Raw genomic sequence first — 23232 nt, 5'->3', positions numbered from 1 at the left:
ATGCTCCACTAAACTGTTTGACTTCCACACAAAGACTTCTTGTCAGGGGCACTGTTTGGGTCATTATAGAATGGGGTTGTCAGAGGGCTTTGTAATTGTTACCATAAACAAATTACTTTAGGAAATAGGCCAGAGCCACCAGCCACAATCAAAGAGATTGGTCAAACTGCTCCTGATTACTGTATATCAGATTCCTTATTAAATAGGAAGAAAAAGTAACCATAGGTGAAGTGATTGACATTTTAAACAGAGCTTTAATGTCCAAAGAAAAAGGCATGCTTAAGTACAGATGATACTCTCACTTAAGACATTTTCATTCAAATGACAAATTAGAACAAAGGTCTTTTTTCTATGAAGAGTTCAATGAAAGTTCTGGTTAACAGTAGTCAATTCCCCGTTCGGTTTCAATTTATTTGGAAATTCATTCTATTGCATCCAAAACAGAGAAAGCTAGGGCAATGTGAAGCAGAACCAAGAGAATATACCAGTATGTGGAGTCCAGTGGGAACTGCACAGACATGGGGGCCAAGTGTCCACCACCTGGGGCCCCTCTGGCACACTCTGCCTAAACAAGTAGAATTGAACTCAACACTTTGGGGCATTTCCATTTGTTTACCCTTGACAAAATCAGACTTTCTGAGGAGAAGTGAAGTGGGGGTGGTGAGGAAAGATTTTTAAAGTTTATTTTTAAAACTGCACAAAAGCTTCTAGAACATCAAATGGTTCTTACAAAACATTTTGATGAGTTAAGTGTAAATGAATCAGAAACATATGGATTACATTTCCCTCCAAATACACAGGGGTCTCAAAATTAAAGAGGGGAAAAGGGCTTCAGGCAACATGCATTTGGGGTTTGAGTGAATCCAAAAGCATTTCAAAAGAGATCTAGAGGAACAGCAGGCCCAGAATGAAGCTGGGTGTGTCCACCTTGGACATTAAGGCATTTTATAGGTTTTTAAAATGTTAGATAGTTAAAGTCCCCTCTTTGAAGCATCTTAGATGTAAGCTGGTTTTATATGATTTTTCCCCTTTAAATGCACAAGTGCTCAAGGCAGCTGGCATTGATTATTTTATTCTAACAAAAAGGAATGTTTAAAATAAAATAATGACATAATTTGTTTAGACAAAACAGTCTTCAACCAAACAAAAAGGCTAAGAGTAAGAAAGGTTATTTGTATATATGGGAAAGAGGGGCAGTGGGATGTGGTATCAGGACTATATATCTTAAGAGTTCAGGTTTCACAAAAGCCTAGAATTTACAACTAGATTATGTACATATGTATTTTTATCCACATATGTGTGTACATTTATATGTCTATATATATGCATGTGTATATATAAATACATATATAGACATTATATATACACACAAGTAAACATTATTATTAACTTACTTCCTTGGGTCTCTGAATGGCCAATTTGAATATCAGTAACTGAAGCCACATGCATAGTATATACCCTAATGCAAAGGCACAAGGAACAGTTTAAATTCTTCTTCACATTTTTATGATTTCTTGTTTTGTATTGTTTTCATTTGTAGTTTCCTTTGCTTTGTATTATTCTCATGTCTACATGAGTGGGAGACATTTACTACAGACCAAACTGAACCAGGAATTGCTGCAAGTGATTTCACTAAAAATGTGTTTAAAGACTGTAATATTTATTCAGAGATGTTACGGGCACAGAACAATAAAATGCTTAGGTTTTATTTGGAAAACAGAGAGAGAGAAGATAAGAGGTAGATAAACACACATTTTCCTTTGTGAGAATGTTACCATCTTACTTCTGACCTGGAGAATAGTTAACCAATGGAAGGAGGTCCCTGCACTAAGTCAGGGGCATAAGAATGAGAAGGTTTAGGAGAGCAGCAACTAGCTTCGCTGCCTCTATTTATATATGGTACCATTAAAATGCCAATAGGAAGCAATAGTAATTAATAGGCTCCATTTGCTGGCTCACGAATGAATCAAAAAGTAAAAAAAAAAAGGGGGGGAGGAAGGAAAAGGCTATCTACGGGTCAATGACTCTCAATCTTTTTAATACCTTTTTTAAAAAATACAAATTTTGGAGTTGTAATTTCCCTTTGTTTTTGTATGTTAGGTTGTAATAATCTTGCCCTATTTTCCCCTTATACTGACCCCCATTGTACAAAATGTTGTCAGCTATTATTTAATAAAATTTAGAGTAAATTTAAGTGATTTGATTGGAACACTATTTTCTGACATTTTCAAGTTTGAGTTTCACAATCAATGAATGACTGATACTGCAGCTTTTCTCCTAACGGATTTTAAAGCATCATAAAAACTTAGCAACTGAAACAACCTCAAAGGTCATCTAGTTCAACATTTATCTAATGCTGTAACCCCCTCTACAACATCCCTATTAGGGTCTGCCATCCCTGGCTTTAGAAAAAAGACACTTCTCTACCTTAAACTCTACCAAGTAACATCCACTCAGGTAAAAAGTGACCAAACAACTTGAGGCACCTTTCCCCTTCCTTTACCTACCAAAGCTCAGTCACAGGTAGGTTCACTGATCAGGGAAGAGCACAGAGAACATTGATTTATAAAGGCCTCACCTGACAGTAAATGATACATGGTCATGTACAACCTCTCTCACAGAACAAAGACACCATGCCAATGAAGCATTGCAAATACAATAAACCACTACCCAATTAAACACAATAAACTTCTTAACCCAAGGACATTCATCTGTCAACCACACAGGTAAGGTGGATCTCTAGAAGAAAATGGCCCCCTTTGGCGAAAAGAACCAGTACTATACAGTTGAATTCAGGAGTTTATAATAACTCATCTGTAGTGCAGGACAGGAAATTGCTTGTTGAGCAATGACAAAAGGTTCCAGTAATCAGCAATGTGGTACAATGTCATAGCGACTAGATTTTGATGGAAGATCCCTCTTGTGCAACAAGTGAATAAAATGAGTTCTAGATAATGAAAATGTCATGCAAGGTAACACTGGATCTGTCTTGCCTCCTGGCAACCATGAAAGAAATCCAGATGCCCTGTGCCATGCATTTCAACATATGACTGATGACTGTGGCCCTTTCAAAACAACATCTTTGGGAATGGCTTGCTGTGTCTCTAACCAGTTCTCTTTTTCATGCTGATCTCATTAATCTCCAGCATGAATCAACCAAGGCACTGGTGGTGAAGGGAGAGCTGGGTTAACTGGGCAAGGGATATCTGGTCTTATGATTCCAAAATGTCATAATCCCCACAACCAGAAGGATCTTCAGATATGACCTTGGGTACCTTAAAGAAAGGTGGATATTGGCCCAACATTTATTCTACTTCAAGTATTTAATGATCAGACTCCAAGGGCCATTTACAGAAAGGTCTCCATGATATCCCCAGAATCTGAGCCATGATAGACACAATGAGGTTCATGAATGAAGGAATAAATGAACATTCATTTCATTCCCCTGCTCAAGAGAAACTACACATAGGATTTCACTCATTACAATGTCAGAAGTTCATCTGCCTACAAGGCAACTGACTACTCAAGGCTCCATTTCCAGAGTGGCCTGTTACTTAGACCCAAGCTCTGCCTTATTGAATGAAGTAGTAGTCACAGTCAGAGGAAGAGTGGTTTTTCCAGCATCCAGGTAGTAGCTTATTCAGACCTGACCATTGTGGAGCAAGATCTCAAAACTTGTCTCTGAGGAGCCAAATCACAGTGCAGTGTTATAGTGCCAGCTACTATCTACCTATGTGATCTTGAGGAAATGACTCAGCTTCTCTGGGCCTCAATTTTTCCACTATAGAAAATGTCAATAAATTTGTCTACTATATCACAGACTGACTGTAAAATTTAACAGAGTTTGTATATTGGAAAGTGTGCAGGTGAATGTCTGGTATGATGTAGTTGCTCAACTCAGGGGACCAATGTCATCTGCCAAGTGCACGCCAATATGGCAATGCTGAGAGATGTGTACAGTTTCCCAGAAGGCACCAGGGTTCAACATTAATTATTTGAATCCTTCTGCAAGAAGGCTGTTGGAGATCTGTTTCTCAGTCCAAGTTCTCTGGAACCAGTTTATGTACGTAGGAGGTAAAGAGGTCTCCCCCTGCTCTACCTAACTGGAAAGTAGAGCAAGAAGCCTTAGGGCACAACCACCTCCCACCTGCACATCTAGAAGAGGGTGCCTGAATCTCTCCAGGTGTGGGGCATTTTGCCCTGGGAAATGAGAACACAGTGAACACAAGAGGGCTGCCCTCAGACCTGGGAGGGCTGACGTCAACTGAAGAGCATAGACTGTTCTGTACAGGCTCCAGGGCAGAACTACAGCCAAGGGCTGGAAGTTCTCAGAAGGCCTCTTTTCCCACATAACAATGGAATTTGTTTCAGAACTGTGCAAATGGAAAGAAATTAGTTGCCTTGAGAGGCAGTTTTGTTTTTCTGGTTTGGGGACCAGCAGAAGCTGAGTGACCAATCACTCAGGTAGAGAGAGAGGAAGAGGTTGACCTAATTGTGATCTCCCTTCAGGACCATTGGATGTTCTGGGATTTTCCACCATTGCTGTGACATAGCTCAGGAGCCACTACTGTGGAGAATCAAGAGGGGCTTCTCCTCTGCTCTCTATCATCATAGGCTGCATGAGAATTAAACCAAAGCTTCATTTAACATTAGTTCACAGCAACTCATAAAAACTGAAGATTTTTTATATTTTTATAGCTTTTATTATTTTTACATTTCAATTTTTAAAAGGGAATTATTGTTATGGAAAAACTGTGGCTCACAGAGAGCTTTATTTCTGTCAACACATAACAGAGCCATAGAAAGTAACAGTATTGAAGCTAAGAAGGCTGGTCATTGCTGTCTATTTATGAAAATTCAGTCTTACTGTTAAACACTGGAAATATAAACAACTGTGGTTTAATTTGCCAAAGTACAACAGTTAGAATTTCCAATGCCTTCCATTTAGTTGAAAATGAAGGTCTAATAATTCAGCAATTTGAATTCAAGATGCCTCCTTGGACTTTCAAAATTGATGGATCACAAATCAACATGAGCCACAACAGTTTGGGATCTAAAATTTGGAATACATTGAAACAGCTTGCAAGATATTAAAGGCTTCTGTCTCCTGAATATGTTATTTTCCCTCTTTTTCTTAGTGAGGAAACAGAGCAATTTGTTTATTACCCTTTCAAAATAAGCTTATGAAAGGTAAAGATTGCTTATTTTTCCCCTAAAAATGTTTCCTGCTGTCCAATCATCTCCCAGTCATTCAGGGAAGGCTGCCTCATTCACTACAACCTTTTAAACATCATCCTCATGAAATGCAGACTCTTTAGGAAAAAATGATATAAAGGGCTCCAAAAAATGCAGTGTTATCCCCCATCCCTTTCAAAACACTGCTGTAATTATCCTAGATCATTAATAAAGGGCAGAAAAAAATCTAAAACTGTATCAGATGTAACAGATATGATTAAAAAGAAGACAATGAAAAGAGTTACTGATGTTCATATTAGGGATTGCCTTTTTCCAGTTTCTGTTAGGCTAACACATGGATACCAGTAAAATAGTAACTAGTAAAGCCTTATAGGAATAAACGTCAAGAATTTAATAGATAGTGAAAGAGGAGGGTAGGTGACACAGAAGGGAGAGTTGTGTATTTAGAAGTAAAGGCAAGGTTTATCCCAAATAGCTCTTGAAGTCAACTGAGCTCTGTGTTCACAAGCAAGGCAGTAGCAGTTCACTAAAGGATCAACATTATCCAGAGGGAGACAACCTGGAAATTTCTCTGCCTCCAAGCCCCACCATAAAAATGCAGCATCATTGCTGCAAGTCTTTTGAGAATAAGGCCACATCAGAACTATATACTGGAAACCCAGGTGCTAGAAAGTTTTTGAGCAAACACAGATTTACAAATGTACATTTCATAATCAATCACCCACACCCCACTCCACCCTTCCTGCAATGGAAGGCCTGAATTCCCAAGTGACACTGCACTCCATTTGAAACAGTTGCAGCATGCAAGGAATAAAAGGGAAGAAAAGAAAAGAAATAAGAAGACTCCTGGAAAAACAACCCAAACTTTTTCATTGCACATTTTCTTCTCATTTTCTCTCTGTGCATTGAACTTTTCATTACTGGTATTTATGCCTCTGTGGTTTTCTGGTTGTTGTCATTGTTAAATGAATGTATGCCTATCAAATAATAAAAATCACATTGACCTAGGAACCTGGACTATTTTTTTGAAGTCATTTATACACAGTCACCGAGTACATATTCCTCTAATTCCTATAAACAACATTCAAATAATATTAGTAAATAAAAATAACACTGATTAATTAAAGCTCAATGAAGATTTATGAGTGAACCCTCTTTCCACTTTCTGCCACTGTAGCTGGGTGGGGCAACTTAACTAAAATATCTCTGAGAAATGCCATAAGCCATGAAGTTTCTGGCTTGCATATCATTTATGATACCCTTGGGGCGCAGTCTCTGCCTAAGAAAACCAAGGCCCAGCACCCCATAAGGTTCTCATTACCAATAGGAATGTGCCAGGCTAGATGCAATGGGAGTTGTCAAACTTTGCAAACTCTCCCCCCAAAATATCTCTCATAAATTTTGATGAATATATTGCTTTCCCATGAATTGTTATGAGTATGTTCAATTTAAGGAAACTTATCCCATATTTATCATTTACCTTAGGTATTAAGAGTTATGTGATATCTACAAATAATCATGTTTTCCTACAGCTTAAAAATAAAAACCCACATATTTCCAACCAGTCGTGAATTTAAAACCTTCCCCTTCTTCTAATTTTGGTAAGCATCTTCAAGCCAGACAGATTTTAATTTTTTTCAGTCGGAACAATCCACCTTTCCATCTTCCACTAAGGCAATGAACTTAATAAAAGATGGAAATATGGTGATCAGAGTGTAAAAATTAGCCAGGTCTTGGCATTAGAATCATATTGGAATGGTACTGAGAAGTTCAGAGAGAAATACATCCCTGGAAGGGCCACAGCAAGGCAAAACTTCCTCCACGCCTCAGGGTCAAGGGAGATGTTATGACAAATGGTGTGTTCACATGGGAATTGGCAAAATTTAGTGGTCCCCTACACTTCACTTTGTTTTAGGGAATTTTTAATATTAATTTAGTAAATCTGTTTCATAATTCATTCTAGGTTTAAATATGTAACCAAATCTCAAAAATAAAATCTTTCAGCTAATCATATGTTAAAAGCTTCAATATTTTAAAAACTTCTCACCTATCTGACTATAGATATGTTAGCTCTTAATGTCACACCCAAACCAATCTTCCCTATATACCCCAGACACCCAGAGACACGGAAAGGGCTATATGATCTGGTATAATCTAATGAGATATGAACCAGGAGGCATAAAGATCCCACTCTACCTACAAACACTCCAGATAGGAATAAACTAAGAAGACAGATGTAATCCTTTTCTAAATCAGATTATGAGAAGCAGACAAAATCACAACTTTATTCAATGTGTCATTTATCCTGGGTGACTAATGTATTATTTGTATGAAGTTAAAATTGAGCTTTGAGAAACTCTGAAATAAATCAAATGCCCTACTTTATGTAATTTTAACAGACAGATCCCATTAGGATTCTACTATGCATAGCTGTTGGTAAAAATCATTGACCAGTATCCTTATAAATTAATCAACTGAGGTAATGCTAGCTGGGCTGTCATCATTTGCTACTAATCTACATTTAGAATTCACTTTAACTTTCCAAGCCTTGTGAAATAGGTTTATCAAATTTCTGGTTTTTCAAGATATATGAATCACTTCAATTGTTTACTAAAGCCTGTGTGGTAGAAGTGTGTCACGGGTGTCATTTTTCAATGGCATTAGAGTGTGCACTGGCATTTCATTGTAATTTCTGAGTAAGATGCTAATCAGAATCTAACAAAAATGGTCTTCATCATTCTTGATAGAAAGTTTTATCACAAAGTCTGAGTATATTTGCACTGTTGATGGTTCAACTGTTACAGAACTTCAAAACTAAATGGCAGAAATGCCCAATTGAAGCAAAAGGGGTCTAGTTTAACCATTAATTTTTAAAAGGTCCATTGTGGCTCTTGTATTTTTCCTGGATCTTAAGCTAAAACTCGGGTATGTTTGATGTCAGATTGAGACTTAGTTTATTAAAAACTCATTAAGCACTTACTATCTGCCTTCCTAGTATGTACCTTAATGTGATGTAAATTTAGCCAACTGAGTGTTTTCCCTCCACTCAAATTTCCTAGAGGTCTTCATTACCTTTCACCTTCCTGTCTTCTTGAAACTGCATGCTGTCATTTTTAATTTGACATTGTGAAAAGAATAAAATAACATTTGGGTTTTTTTCAAGATTACTTTTATTACTTTCAAGCTGCCCATCAAATTCTATTATCAAGTAAATTTCTGTGCAGTCAGGTTGTGGCAGATTGAGCATGGGCTGTGGTCCTAAAAAACCTGATTTTAAATCAGGGTTCTGCAGGTTACTTAATTGTGTAACTTTGGGAAACTTAGGGCTACACCTCTCTGACCCTCAGTTTTCTGCTATGTAAAATGGGGATGAACCAACTATGTTTTAGGTGCTTCTTTAATGAGGTAAAATCTATAATTATATGATGTGTTTATCTGTAAATACTAGTTCTTTTATCCCAACTATTGAAACATCTTACAGAATTCTTAAAAATCAGCACACATGGAAACTTTTCTGCACATCCTTCAAGGAAACTGTAATCTCAAGCTTCCGGAGGCATAAATAGAAAATGCATTCTGTTGAAAAATACATGTTAGGAAAACCCAAATCCTAGGTTAGCCTCCAAAACAGGAATAATTAAAAACAAACAAACAAGGCATGTGATTCAGAACAGACAATGCCATAAAAGTGTGGAGAAACATATTTAGCAAAAGTTGAATGTATGTTCTACCCCTCTTTGTAGTACATGAAAGCCTCAATTCAATGATGGTAACAGGTTAAGGCAGCTTTTTAAAAAGCCTGAACAACTTCCTTCAACAGTGTAGACATATCTCTTGATAAGAAAATGCTATATATAAGAACTTAAAATCACAAATCTGATAAGTTTAGGAATTTTTGAGGGAGATTTTTCCAATCAACAAAGAATTCTCATCAGGATTCCTAGCAAGTAAGATGCAAATAAAGAAATAATTTATATAATTTTAATAAGCTTACTATTTCAGGAAAATATCTATTGAAAACATTGTGGCACATCTAATTAAGCCTACCTATTTGACCACTATTTTAACTCTTCTCTTAGACCTAATTCTCACACCTCTGAGCTTTTCCTTCATGAATTTGGTCACACAAATTATGAAGGAAGTTATTGTGTATCAATCCATTTACTTATTCAGTGAAATGTAACTAAACACCTACTGTGTGTCACACACTTTTCTAAGTACTGAGGAGGCAGCAGTGAATAAAACCAACTAAAATCTCTGCCATCATTGAATTCAGTTCTTGTTAAGTTTGAATTGAATTCAAGTTTGCAGATCAGTGTACCTGCCTCCCAAGTAGAGAATCTGCTGCTTACACCAAAGAGGAGCAGAACCATATGTCTCTTGTTGGAGTAGGTGTCTGGTCAGTTATAGTTCATATCTGATTATGGACTTAAACTCAAAGTTGATTTGTAGAAACTAAAGGTAAGCAGCAAAGGCTTCATAAGCCCAATCAACCACAGAGACCCACAGCAATTAGGGCTTACTCAATTGTACCACCTATCTCTGGTTATTGTGGGTTAGTAGGGTAGCTATATATTAATTGCAGCTCTGCGACATGCTATCCATGTGACCTTGGGCAACTCACTGAACCATTCTGTACCAATTTCCTGCTTTCTAAAACAGAGAAATCAGAGAACACAAATCAGAGCTGGTCACAGGAAATTATCATTAATTACTCTGGGCTTAGCACTAGGAACACAGAAATAAAAGACACGTTTTCATCACTCACAGTAACTTGAATTTTTTTTTTTTTTTGGGGTGCTGGGGATAGTAACTTGACAAGTGCATGAAGGATTCAAGAAAGTGATAGTCTGATTCGGTCCAGGTACAGTCTGCTCAGGATAGTATGGAAGCACTGGGCAGGGGAATCTGACCAGGCCAGATGGGAGTATGTGGTTCTCGGGACAAAGGAGGCTGGAGGATTGCTGCCAGCTAGTAGCTTCCCAGAGATAGAGCTGAGATGTGAAGGATGACATCGTCAAAGAATTATTTGGTGGTCACGTTACTGATCATAACCACAGATGTCAACAACAATCTGATGGTGTCAGGGCACCAACACAGTTCTTAGGAAAAGGAATATATTGGTACACACTTAAAAACAAAAGCATATTTTTTAAAGTAAAAGATCAAAACCAAAAAACATTGTACTTGAGTATATCTCAAGAGCCACAGTATATGCTTCTTTTGGAAATAGCTATTTTCCCAGTAATTGTGCCAATTTACAAGCATTTGTTTCAAATGTTTCAAGAAAACAAGTTTTCATTTGGAATTTTTTGAAGATTGTCTGCATAAATGTTTCCATAGTTCAGACAGTGCAAATAGTTCCTGAGAGTTTTGTGGTTGTCCCATAGCAAATGAGGCCAGTGTGAATGAGACTTCTCCATCCACACAGCAAAACAGGACCCTGGCAATTATGTGATGAATGTCAGCTACCGTCAAACAAGATAATTCAGGGGTCAAAGCCAAGTGTTTTATGTTGAATGTTAAGATTGCTTCATCTACTCTAGCTCACTTCCTTTCTCCATTCCTAAATTCCTGTTATACTTACAGTCTGGGTCACACTATTTCCCCAAAATTCTACATTGCAATGTCTCCAATGTCAATACTATGCCATCAAAAGTCATCTTTTACAATCCCTCTATCTCCTCCTAAAATTGGCTGGCTGTCCTAAGGCAAGTCACTTTCCCATGCTGGGTCTCACTCTCCTCATCTGTAGAATGAAGACATTGGACCAGATGATCCTACAGGGCACTCCAGCCTTGAAACAGTAAGTTCTAGGAATTGATTAATGTCTACACACCAGAGCCAAGCATTTTGCCAGCAAATAAATAATAGCTAATTGATGAGACCTCTCCATGGCACTTCATCAGAAACATCCATCATGCTGAATGTAATTTAGTTACTGTGACTGTGCCGACCTGGCATGAAAACAATCAGTCCCTTTGGAAAATTAATTTGTTAAAAAAATTAGTTGACTGACATCCTGGAGGGAGAAATAAAGCCTATGTGATTGTATTTTCATTGTTCAACAGATAGTTAGGTCATCATGTACATGTTGCCATAGTCAAAAGGTTAAACTGACCTCACAACACGTTGCTTCTGAACTGCCCATTTGATCAAACCATATGAGAAACCCAAAGCCTAAGAAGACGTCAGACTGCTAGAAAACTTCTTCCAATTATTGTTAAAGCCTAGATTGCAATTTTAGCACCAGTATAAGACTAGTGATATTTTACTTTTATTCATAAAAAAGAAACCCATTTCAATACTATTACCAGAAGATATGTTTTCTAAAAAACACAAAAGTCTAACTGCAGGAATATAGTTTAATAAAGGTCACCAAGAGAAACAATCTGTTCGTGAGATCTGGTCTGCACTGAAGAGGATAGACAATGCAGAGAATTCTTACTTGGAAATCTAACAAAACAAACCATTCTTCATTGGATAGAAGTAATGCGTTTTTTCTTTCTTTTCATTTTTTTTTCCAACAAAAGGAATATTGAAAAAAATGAACAGATGAGCCATTTTGAGTTTGTAATGAAAACAAGAGCCCGTTTCCTTGGTTTATTCCCCAGTGCAAGGCTTTTATACCTTCTTTTATCAGCACATGCATACTAAAGAATTGAATCAAAGATTACCCTAAATCACAAGCTGATTTTCTTCTTCAAATAAAGCAAAATGCACAGGTATATTTAAAAAATAGCTTTCCATAAACTAAGAAATCCATAATCAAAATCAGATTCTGGTTGGAGTGCCTATTGTCAACTCTGCTTAAATCATGTCATTTTATTTAAGCTCTCAGATAATTTTTCTCAGCTCAGTAAGTAGGTAGATGTTAGCAGCTAAGGTCACTGAAAAGATTTACTTTAAAATAAATTCAACAATTCAGAGGATCACCCTCTCCACAGTGTAGTGTGCCTTGCTTTGAAAATGCATATAAAATTTCATTAAAGTGCAACATAAAAGTTTAACATTAGACGAACCCAGTGCTGGACCTTTGTTTAACAGTCATGATAATTTATGATGTGGATCTGCTATAGTTAAGTAGAAAAACAGCCTTCTCATGATGAAATACAAGTCATAAAGGCTGAAACTCAAGGAAGACTGGAGGAATCCCAACCCTCCGATCACTCATTATTTCTTCAGATTTTTGTCACACATTCTTCCTTAACATTCTCTGTACAGATTGAGACACAATAGCAGTCCATTAACTCCTGTAAACCTGTGTCTTAAAAGTTTTTCCTTCCTGTTGTTTTTTTCACTACTAAACATTTCTTAGAATTCATAGAAATTTTATTTTTAAACCACACCCATAATAGAATCTATTTGTCTTTTCCTCTTAAGTTTCTTCTGTAACCATTATTTAGCTCCTTATCGTCTACTAAAGTGATCAGTCTGTTAAGAGATCGGAAAGTAATTACAAAGAATTAAAACATCATCACACAGGCAAATGTCCAGTATTGTCACCAGAATTTAGTGACCAACTATCTTTGATAGATATGTGCACTTGCATGGAACAGTCTTTGAGCCAAGCGTGGCACTCATATCAATTAGCAGATGCTTGTTGACAACCTGTGAGAGAAAGTTCTGTGATAGATGGTGCAAGAAGGTAATACACCAGCTCCTAGGAAGCAGTGTGCATATTTAACCATAACTGATTTAATGAAACAGTGGTAAGGTTGTGAAAAGTGGAAAAAATCATATCCCAAGACCATCCACTTACTGTGTAAACATAGTTAAATCACTTAACTCTCTGAACTTCAGTTTTCTTATCTACAAAAGAGCTACCAATACCAATACCAACAAAACCTCAAGGTTATTGTGAGAATCAAATCAAATAATAGACGTGTGAATTACAAAGATTTGGCAAGAAACGTTTCCAATGTTCTATCTCCAGCTCTGAGGCTTTGAATCAACGAGATAAATGTATTTCAGTCTTCTTTTTATCTTTTATTTGTTCTTTTTACTTACACATGACAGTATAATCTATTTTGACATACTTATACAAACATGGAATATATTTTATTCTAATTGAGATCCCCTCTTGTGAATGTACCTGATACTGAGATTCACTGTGGTGTATTCATATGTATACATAGGAAAGTTGCATCAAGTCCTCAAACTTTGAACATTCAAATTTAAATGGGAATTTCTCAAGGACTTGAGTCTTGCCTACATTGTGTATATATGTGTGGTGTGTGTGTACAAAATGTAATTTCCCATTCACATGTTTTCATTAAGAGCATCTATAAAAATAATAAGAGACTCAAATGGGACATGAAAAGGAAAAAGCTGAGTTTCACAGCTACCAAATTGCATAGCAATTCCACAGATTTTTTTACACAAGTATAATATACACAATCTAATCCATTTCTTTTGGTGAAAACTAAATACTCAGAGTTACTAAATAAATAATAGGCAATGGGTTTTGTGGAAAGGAATCTGAAGTGGAAGTAGGGACATATGCCATATGCATTTCTTTTCATTTTCATTTTCTTTCTCTGTTTTTTTTTTTTTTTTTTTTTTTTTTTTTTTTTGTACCAGAGAATGAACCCCTAGGGATGCATAACCACTGAGCTACATCCCTGGCCCTGTGCATTTCTGACCAAAATCCACCACTAACAGGCCGTGTGAACTTAAATCTGAGTTACACAAATCCTCTAGCATTGAGTTTGCCCATCTGTAAAATGGGAGTCCACCTGCACATTCTAACTTACAGTGATCCAAGAAGATGACATGTGCAAGCATATTCCACGTGATGGAAAGGATAGAAGTCAAAATGTGCAGACTGAAGCCCGGATTGCACCACTTAGTAGCAGTCATCTCTAAAAGTAGACATTGTAACAGGATCTGTTTCATAAAGTTGTTTGAAGAATTGAGGTTGATTATTTAAAGTATTAAGTCCAGGCCTGGAGTACATAAAATGCTCAATTGTAGCAGCAAGGACAAGTTCTACCACAGGTGAAACACACTTATGCACCCTCTCCAAACAATTTCTCCATGTTGTGGTCTTCGGTGATTTAATCAGCAACATACTTCTTTACATTTATCAGTAAACACATTTTTAAAATGTCTCTTCCTTTATGCCGCAGAAATCACAAAAAGAAAGACAAAATTAAAAGTGAAAAGTGTACTCACTGTATCAATTGTTTTGTCTACATGACATTCTAATCAAATATATGGTGGTTTCCCTATTTGAGATATTACCTACAGTTATAAGCTCTTAGGGCTACAGGTTTTAGATTGTTCCAGAGATGGCCATTTTATTGGACTTTTAGAAATTTGAAATTACATTAAATATGTGCAAATTATGCATGCAAGAAATAGTCTTAGCTAAGAATAATGGGCATGAAATAAAGGTTCAGCACATTAAAGTCATTTCTATTCAACAATAATTAGCATGTTTAAATACAATATAATTTTTATCCATCTACAAAATGCTTAAATGTTTGGAATCTCGTTTATGTCTATAATGACAGATTCGTTTTTGAGGCAGTCATTTTCCATCTTGATTTGTATATTTTAAAGTTGTTAAATGCTTGACTGAATCATTAGCAAAACAATTCATGTATCATTAAACTGATTTCTAACATGAGAGAAATTTCTTCCTTGCCCAATAGATATGTGTTTTAAGATTTAGTAAGATAGCTTTTGTCATTTAGGCAGTGGGGTTGGGAGACTGTGGAGACCTTATCCCTAGCCACTTTCACCACCTTTAAACTCTCCTTCCCAAATATTCCCTTAAGAAACTCAACCCAAAAAGGTTCACTGAGTGAATACTCAGAGTGGAGAAAGCATATTATAATAGGAAAAAGAAAACAGAAACAATCTTCCCTTTAATGGACCACTGAGGGAAAAGGAGAAGGATAGATGGATGGAGGTAGAGAACAAGAAATCCTGACAATCACTAGGCCATAGTGAAAACAGAACCCCCCCATGCACACCTCCCACAGTTCCAATAGTCCCAGGTTGGCAAAGATAGTGTCCCCTCTATTTCCCAAGCCTTCCCAACCATGAGCAGTCCTGTTCTGCTCTTCCAGAGGGTTGCAGCTAAAGAGGCCTTCAGAGACCTGTGTACATGGAACAGGAGGAGGCAGCAGGGCTGAGGGGCTACATGGGCTATGCCCGGTTGGCGCTGGAACAGTTCACTTTTGTCTGGAGAGCAGGGCCTCCCCCCTTAGCCCCCACAAGGTCGAAGAAAAACTGGGGAAAGTGTGGGCTGCTGTGGCAGGCCCCAGGGGCTGCCTTAACCCAAGGAGGAGAAGCCTGGCCTGCACATGGCCCCTTCTCAGGCTTGACAGCCCCACACAGACCTTTGAACTTTCTATTTATATAACAGTTTAGTGAGTTTAAGTCTCTTCCTGTATAACTGCCCGTTTGCAAGCTCGCCTCTAATTAGGCTACTTGTGAGACATCACATAAAAACTACAATTGATGCCGTCCTTCACAGTGAGAAGTCAGCCACTGTCACAAGCACTTAACTACAATTTTCACTAGAATTTTTAACATTTTGGTTTTGCCATCATGGTGGTTTTCTTTTCTATTTTTATTTTTTAAAAAAATCGTTCTTTTCTGTATTTTCATTTCTTTATTTCTAAATAAAAAATAAAAGATAAGCAATCCACAGGAAACTTGGTTTGTCACAAAGTAATATTTATCAATACTGGAGAGTGGGTGCTTATAGGAATGAGAGCTAGCAGACTTTGTAGGCTCCCTGAATTTGTTTTTTGTCCCTCTTAAATGGGGATTAATGACTTGACCATAGATGGTAAACAAGTTCAATCTAGCCACATGATCTCCAGATACCTCAAGAATTCATTAACTTGGTTATCACAGGCAAGTCTACGGAATGATCTGAAAAACAATATTTGATTTTTCTGTATCTTTTTCCTTTTTTAAGGGTAAGTGATGCTTTTGATGTACACAGACATCTGGGCCGTCCTTTGCTTTCACAGAATGGTTCATATTAAATTCAAACTCAGGTGAACATTGCACATTCATCCAGGAATCTTAAAAAACTTGAGCTTTGGCCCTTTAATTGAGTCCAGAGCATGACCCATTAAGGTATTCTTGTAGTCTGTAAAATCCAGTGATACGTTCCGTTAGGCATGGGAGCATTTCCAAACGCTGCACATACCTGCCCACTGCAGCATCATTCATACCCCTTTCCTTTCATTTGCACTTGTCCTGACAAATGTGTGTGTTTATAAATGGGCAAGCACTTTTTGTTTACTGTAGTCAAGGGTTTGCAAATAACGCATATGCCTCTGTGTGCACAGTCTTTGTTCATCATGTCTAGGAAAACGAATTCGTTTTTAAGCTGTCCTGATCCACTTACTATCAGACATCTAGGGCTACAGAAGAGACAGCTCTGAGCTCGCTGTTCCACAAGTGAATGTTAGGAATAGGTTCAATATAAATAAGCTCTTTAACTTTGCCGGGGCCTCCCCCCACAACTGGGTCCTTCCAGGAGTTTGTGGGGAGGAGATGTCATCACTTTCAGCAGTTACTTACTCTCAAGGAAGAGAAGTAAACATATAAAGAATATGTAACCAGCATTCTCTAGACATTCAAAGAGTTTGGAAAGGTACAGACTTCTGTTAAAGACTGTGTCAGCTTTTTAGTTCATCCACCATTGTCACCTCTGTATTTCTTTCTCTACAGGGGTATACAAAAAACAGAAGCACAACTGCATTACAAATGTTTGTAAACACATATGCACAAGGAACCTTACTCCTCATGATTGAAGAGCAAGAAGGAGAAATGGTCCTGGATCATGCACACAGAGGGAAAAAAATGGGTTTATTTATGCAGACGTGCTATACCAATTCATCAGTATTTCATAGAATATCCACTGTGTGCCCAAGTCTCCATGTTCTTTAACTGATGTGGCACAGTTAGGAATCTAGAGGAGAAAAGGTTTTTCATTTTCCTTAAGAAAATACAGTTTCCCAAATGGGGAAGGCACATTTCCTGAAAAAAAAAATCAAATATAAAAGAGGCCATCCACTTAAATGTTCAAGTGCATGTAAGATTAAACTAGGATTAAAATAATATAATAAACATCTTAAAGACGTAATACCTTGTATATATTTAACATTTGAACTGCATCTATGAAATAAATTATAACAGTGTCTGTTACATTAAGGATGTTACCCATGCCACATATTAGGCAAATTGTATGCAAATAATAATGCTATGGTTATCAGTAGTTTGCAAAATAAATTACTGAAGCAGAGTTAAGGTTGTGTGCAGGAGCATAATATTTAATTGACCAATAATTTTATTGTGATTTTCACTTTTAAATAGCAACTGTGATTTTTTAAAAAATTAACAATATTTTTCTGCAGAGCTGATAAAACCCTGCATAATTACAAAAATGCCTTACAGATTAATACTGATACAGCATAATTTGTGCTTCAGAGATTTACCTGAAATTGCTGCAAAATAAAATGTATTTAAGTTCTGATTATCTTGGGTTTGCAACTAAAGGAGTTGTGGTTGGTATAATGAAGGTATTAGCTAAATATAAGACCTATTTTTAAAGAAATAAATTGCCTAAAATATCACAGCAACAAGGGAATCCCTTGTAAAAATGCACAGCATTCATAGCCAAGGGCATTTAGTAGTTAAAACATTGCAAAAGATTTCGCACTGTTGGTGGGCACTATAGATTATTCTAACTACATTTAAAAGGACGATAGCCAAGAGTGCAGTTCTAAGTGGTTTCGTTCATATCCTCCGTCCCCATCTAATTCCTTGGACTGTAGAGGAAAACTGATGTGTTAAAATAATATGACAAATAACAGACAATAACGTTTGTAGTACAGGTGAAGTTTTTAAAAAGTCAATAGATTCGTGTATCAGTATATATGTATGTGCGCCAGCACATCACGCAGAGAGTAACAACTTTCTGGCTCCCCAGTCACCTCTGTACCATCTTTCAAAATCTCTAAAGCACAAGTTTTGGGTATTTTTTGAAGAGCAGAGGAAATCTCTGAATTGAGCTGAGTGCCCATTATACAAACCTAAGGCTGCCTCCCAGTGGGAGGCTGACAGGGGTCCAGCCGGTAATTAAATGCGCATTGGCATCGGAGCAGCTGACTTTGGGGGCCAACTTCCAAAAATCTCAGTCTTGAAATCCCAGCGCCAAAGCCGGCCCAACTTGGGGTCCGTCAGGCTGTGGCCCCCAGAAGATGCTGCTCCGCGCTGGAGAGATGGGAACTTGGGCTGCGCTGGCTTTAGGGAAGGTGTGCGCGCTGCGCCTCGCTGGAGGGGATGGAGGAGGCGGCAACGGGGGTGGTGGTGGCCAAGGAAGCAGAGGGTGTACGGTGGCACCTGGCCGCCGCTGTTCCTCCGCCTCCCGCAGCGGACGCCGGGCACCTGGAAAGTTGAGGCATTTCAGGGGGACGCATCCAGGGTGCAAAGAGGCCGACCTGGTGAGTCGCTGGTGAAAAAAGCCCGGCGGAGGTCGTGTAGCGCATCCCTGGGATGGGTGGCACCGGATCCGATGTGGGCCAAATGCAACTCTTTGGACTTGGAGTGCAAAGCGACGCTTTTGCCCGCATCGCTCTCTCTCCACGTACCTCCCCCCACCCCAGCACCCGACCAAGGAGTCACCGCTGCTTGGGCCAGAGGTGCCTGAGAGCAAGTGGGAGGGCGTCCGGGGCGCCCCCCACGACAGCTCCGGCTCCTCTTAACAAAGGCGAAAATCCCAGACCCCGCCGGGGGACTCGCTCATCAAAGCAGAAAGCAAAAATCAAAACCTACCACTGCTGCTCCAAGTCCCAGTCCCTGAAAAAGTCGAATAGATCCATAGCGGCCGGGTGGCGGCGACGGGCGGGCGTCCGTCCCTGCTCGCTGCGGGTCAGCGCGGCTCTCAGCGGCGCAGCTCGCTCGCTGCTCTGGGCGGCCCGGCTCTCCGGCCCTCCCGCCCAGTTAAAAGTGCCCGGGCCGCATCGGCGGCGACGGCAGGCTCTGGAGGTACCTGGTCCTGCGCTCCGGAGCGGCGGCTGCGGCGGTGGCACCGGGCGGGCAAACGCCTGGCCGCCCGCTTGGGTCCGCTCGCTCCGCGGCTGCCCGCGCGCCCAGCGCCCGGAGGCTGCGGCGGCGGCAGCTGCGGGCTTGGGCCGGCGGGGCCCCGCGGCTGGCGGGCTGCTGGCCGGTGGCGGCAGAGGAGGCGGGGGCGGCGGAGGAAGCGGCAGCAGCGCGGCGCGGCGCGGCAGCCGGGGCGGCAGCGGCAGCGGCGGCGGCTGCACAGGCGGCGGCGGCCGCGGCAGCATCACACACTTACACACTCACAGGGGGCGGAGCCTGGACAGCTCGAAGCCGCGACATGGAGCAGGCACGTTATCATCCACGGATCTGGCAGGGGCTTGCCCCGCCCGCCTGCGCAGTTCGGGACCCCCTATCCTGTCAAAATCAGCTGATGGAAGCAGAGGTAGAGCTGAGGACCCTGACCGGGCCTGGGACCTAAAGGCAGTTGTGGGGATGCAGGAGCGGGGCTGGTGGGACCAGGACTAGGGATTGGGGAATGGGACCACCTCGCTGAAGCCCCATCACTGGGAGTTAGTGTTTGCAACCAGGAAAGAGGGCATAAACTGCCATAGGAATGGGGTTAGACCCCAGCCCAGCCGCCAGCGCACAGTCCCTTCCCAGAGATGCTCCTCAGGCCCCTGAACACCACAGCAAACTTTTACATTCTGAGCTCCACTCGGGTCCGCAGCACAGAGCGCTTGTGTCCAAGAATGAGAACGGTCACCTTCACCGTCCCTGTGGTCTCATGCATCTCAGCCTGAGGGCATGCCGCAGTGCCCTGCTGGGCTAAGCGACTGGCGCTCACCCAGTAGGTCAGCAATCTGTGGACCCTGGAATCAGTAAGCTACAAATGATGACCCTTAAGGGATCCTTGGTATTGGGGTAAGGTCAGGGTAAACCGGGTTCCACTGTTACCTTACTGGAACAGCCACAATAAGCCTTAAGCAAAAGCCTCTTGCATTTTCCTTCCCGGGGAAATGGGAAAACCGCTGGGTGTGTGCCCACTATCCCACGCACCGGCTGTCTGTCTCCCTTCTGGCTTGAGAATCTGTCTCTCTGCACATAGAAGGCTTAACAGACCCTCTTCTCCCCTCAGCCTTTACTTCTAGTTCAGGAAGGGCTGAATCCCTTTAGTCAAATCCTCAATGGATGTTTCCTGGTCCTCTTAAGAGAAATAGGTGCAGGAAGGGCAGGGACCATTTTTGGCATCTCAGGAGCTTAAGCATTTTAAAGTCTCCTTCACCTGGTCTGTTTTCTTCCTTTCTTTGTACAGAAGGAACAACAGTATTAACACATTGTGAAAATCGTAAGGCTAGAGTTCTTAGGAAGAGCAGCAAACTGAGCACTGACATAACAGAATGCCAGTGGTTCTTCCTGTGATTGGAGCAAGTCACTTCTCTGGGCCTCAGTTTCTCCATCTGCGTAAACCAAAGACTTCATCCAGCAGCCATCTGGCTCCTTTTTATTTGAATAAGCTTCTCTAATATTATCTCATGTTCACAAAATCATCCAAATAAAGTTCCTTTCTTTCTTTTTTTCTCCAGAATAAACTGAGGCCCCTACTGGGTAATTTGCTTAAGATCTGACTTTTCCCTGGAGAAGGAACTCACACTGGAACCTAGAACCTGGGAAGTCATCCAGGTCTAGACCCCATAAGAAAGTGCCATGGCTCCAATGATGAAAAGAATTGCAGATTCCAGCCCAGAAGAGGCCCAGAATTCAGTGTCTTTCACATTCTTTGTAAGGGAAAAAACACATCATTGACAAACAGAAACAAGATTCTAAAATCCTGCAACTCCAGCATTCAGAGACGATTTGCTCAGATATCTCTTTATTTTGCACAGGGCCAAGTCCTCAACAGGCACTAGTTGATTGACAAAACTCAACCAATGGGTAGCCAAGAGGAGAATACTTCTCAAATTGACTTGTCAATTTGGCTACTTGTAAACTCCTCTGGTCAAAGACTCTGCTGCAAGAGTTACTGGCAAAAATGGTGCCAGGGGTCTTAAAATGATCTCCATGTCTTGTTTATCTTCATACCCAGATTGTGAGCCATTAAGGTGAGAGGGAATGTCTCACTCAGGTCCCTGGCCCTCAAACTTTATGCCCTCTGTAAATGATCCTTGAATTGGATTTGATTGCTAATAATGATTGTCACCACAGCCAGTGCTTGATCTGCTTGAAAAATCCTCATGGAAAACCAGAACAGCTACAGTTAACGTTTAAATGGTGATTAGGGTCACTTTGCACTGGCTTACTTTTCTCAGGAGGTTATATTTGGGGAAAGACATAAAATTAATATGCCAGGTAAATAGATTTTCAACCGAAAGAAAGCTTCTCCTTTAAGAGTTTCAGACCCCCATCACCCCGCTGGAGCACTTTCTTCCCAGTCAGCAGGAGAACCTAGCAGAAGCAGAAGGAGCCAGCAAGAGGCAGCACTCTGAACAGAAGTGCCTGCGGGAAGGAGAGAAGAGACAAGTGGTGCTGGCTGCTGCTTCAAAGCGGGGCAGGGGCATTCCCTTCCTGAGATCAAAACCAAGTGGGAAGTCTGGGCTGCATGGAAGGAGCTCCCTCCCCCAACTCCCCTACCAAGCCAGTCACCCTCCTCCAACAGGGAAGAGGCTAAGAGAGGCAAGATGGAAGGGACAAAATTGTCCCTCATGCCAGCCAGCCAAGTCCAGCACATACTCACTGAGCATCAGCTGTGGGGCAAAGGAACAGCTTTGTTTTCCTTGATCCCTTCCTCCTCCTCTTGCCCATCCCTGGCTCTGATGGCAGCAGGAGCCTCAGAACACAACACTGCTCTCAGATACGTGGGCAGGCATGCTGCGTCTAAACCATGCTTCTTCCACCGAAAACTGGAAGGAGGGAAGGGAGCATAGGTTTCAGAGGACAGTAGCAAGAAGAAGTAAAAAGACTCTCTGGAGTCAGGACCCAATCCTGCTGTCATGGTGGCAGCTCCAGTCCTCTAGTCTCTTGGGAGTCATGTTTCTTCCCTCTTATTGCACTCCCTGGGACAACTTCGCTAAGGTGGAGGATGGAGGACTACTCTAGGTCAGCTGTTGTCCTGGCTTTAACTAGAACAACCCCTTTCTGACCTAGCCGGGCTGACCTCAGGCCCCAAGCCTCACAACTCTCAGTTCATCTCAATATTTGGAGGCTTGCATGCAATCTCCTCTTACCTCCTTTCTGTTGGCTTCTCCTATCCTGACTTGCTCCAATGCTGCACCTCACCCATCTCCCCCATTCCCCAAATTTCCACCCAAAACAAGCTGATGGGTGGATCATTGGACCATCTTTTCAGAGAGAAGAGGATCAAAACTGAGACTCCATGACCCATGTTTTTCAGGTTAAACCAGAAATTATTTTCAAGAGACTTGGTTTTACAGAAATGCTGATTCTCAACTTTCTGAAGTGAGATTTTTGACTTGAATTACTTTTAAAAGAGTTTAATTTGTAGTCTCCAGGTACTAATCTTCATTTCAAAGAACTTGAAATCCTCCATTCATACAGTTACACTAAAGGCACTGTCACAAAATTTTTGTAGATGGTGTCTAAAAATTAAAATTAATTTGAGAAAATTTCACCATGCATGTCAGCTTCAGGAAATGAGCAAACTGACAGTGTGTGATACACGTGTCATTCTGTCACACCTCAGATTTCCACCTAAAATATTAAGCATTTGTTCCTGACCTAGGATGCAGTCAAGCTGACTTACTTCCTAGCAGGAAATTGTGATGATCCAGGCTACAGCTCATCTGAGGCAACCTGCTGGAAATAATTCTATGGGCTCCATGAGGAACACCAACTTTCTTTACCATGGCTCTTCCTCTGGCAGAGCAGCCTGATGTTGCCCTGAATGGGCCAAGGGGACTCTAACTCTGGGACAGTTGCTGCATGTGGGCTACAACATCCAGAAGAAACCTTGTTAAAAATGCAATTCCATATTTTCAACCCTCC

General features: G+C 40.4%; 1 protein-coding gene across 1 annotated transcript in view; it reads right to left on the bottom strand.

Annotated features, from left to right (window-relative positions):
• The window catches only part of LOC124971685 (AF4/FMR2 family member 2-like), a 162907-nt gene extending 143335 nt beyond the window's left edge, over window positions 1-19572 (bottom strand). The window contains exons 1-2 of the mRNA XM_047535337.1: window positions 19537-19572; window positions 19006-19487 (exon numbers count right to left, since the gene is read on the bottom strand). Of these exons, the coding sequence (XP_047391293.1) occupies window positions 19006-19487; window positions 19537-19572 (518 nt within the window). The remainder of the gene's footprint in view (window positions 1-19005; window positions 19488-19536) is intronic.
• Window positions 19573-23232: the final 3660 nt, after the last annotated feature.

This window comes from Sciurus carolinensis, chromosome X (genome assembly GCF_902686445.1).
Source record: "Sciurus carolinensis chromosome X, mSciCar1.2, whole genome shotgun sequence".
NCBI lineage: Eukaryota > Metazoa > Chordata > Mammalia > Rodentia > Sciuridae > Sciurus > Sciurus carolinensis.
Note: the sequence above shows the minus strand (reverse complement) of the source record. Positions and strands in the feature narration are given on the sequence as shown.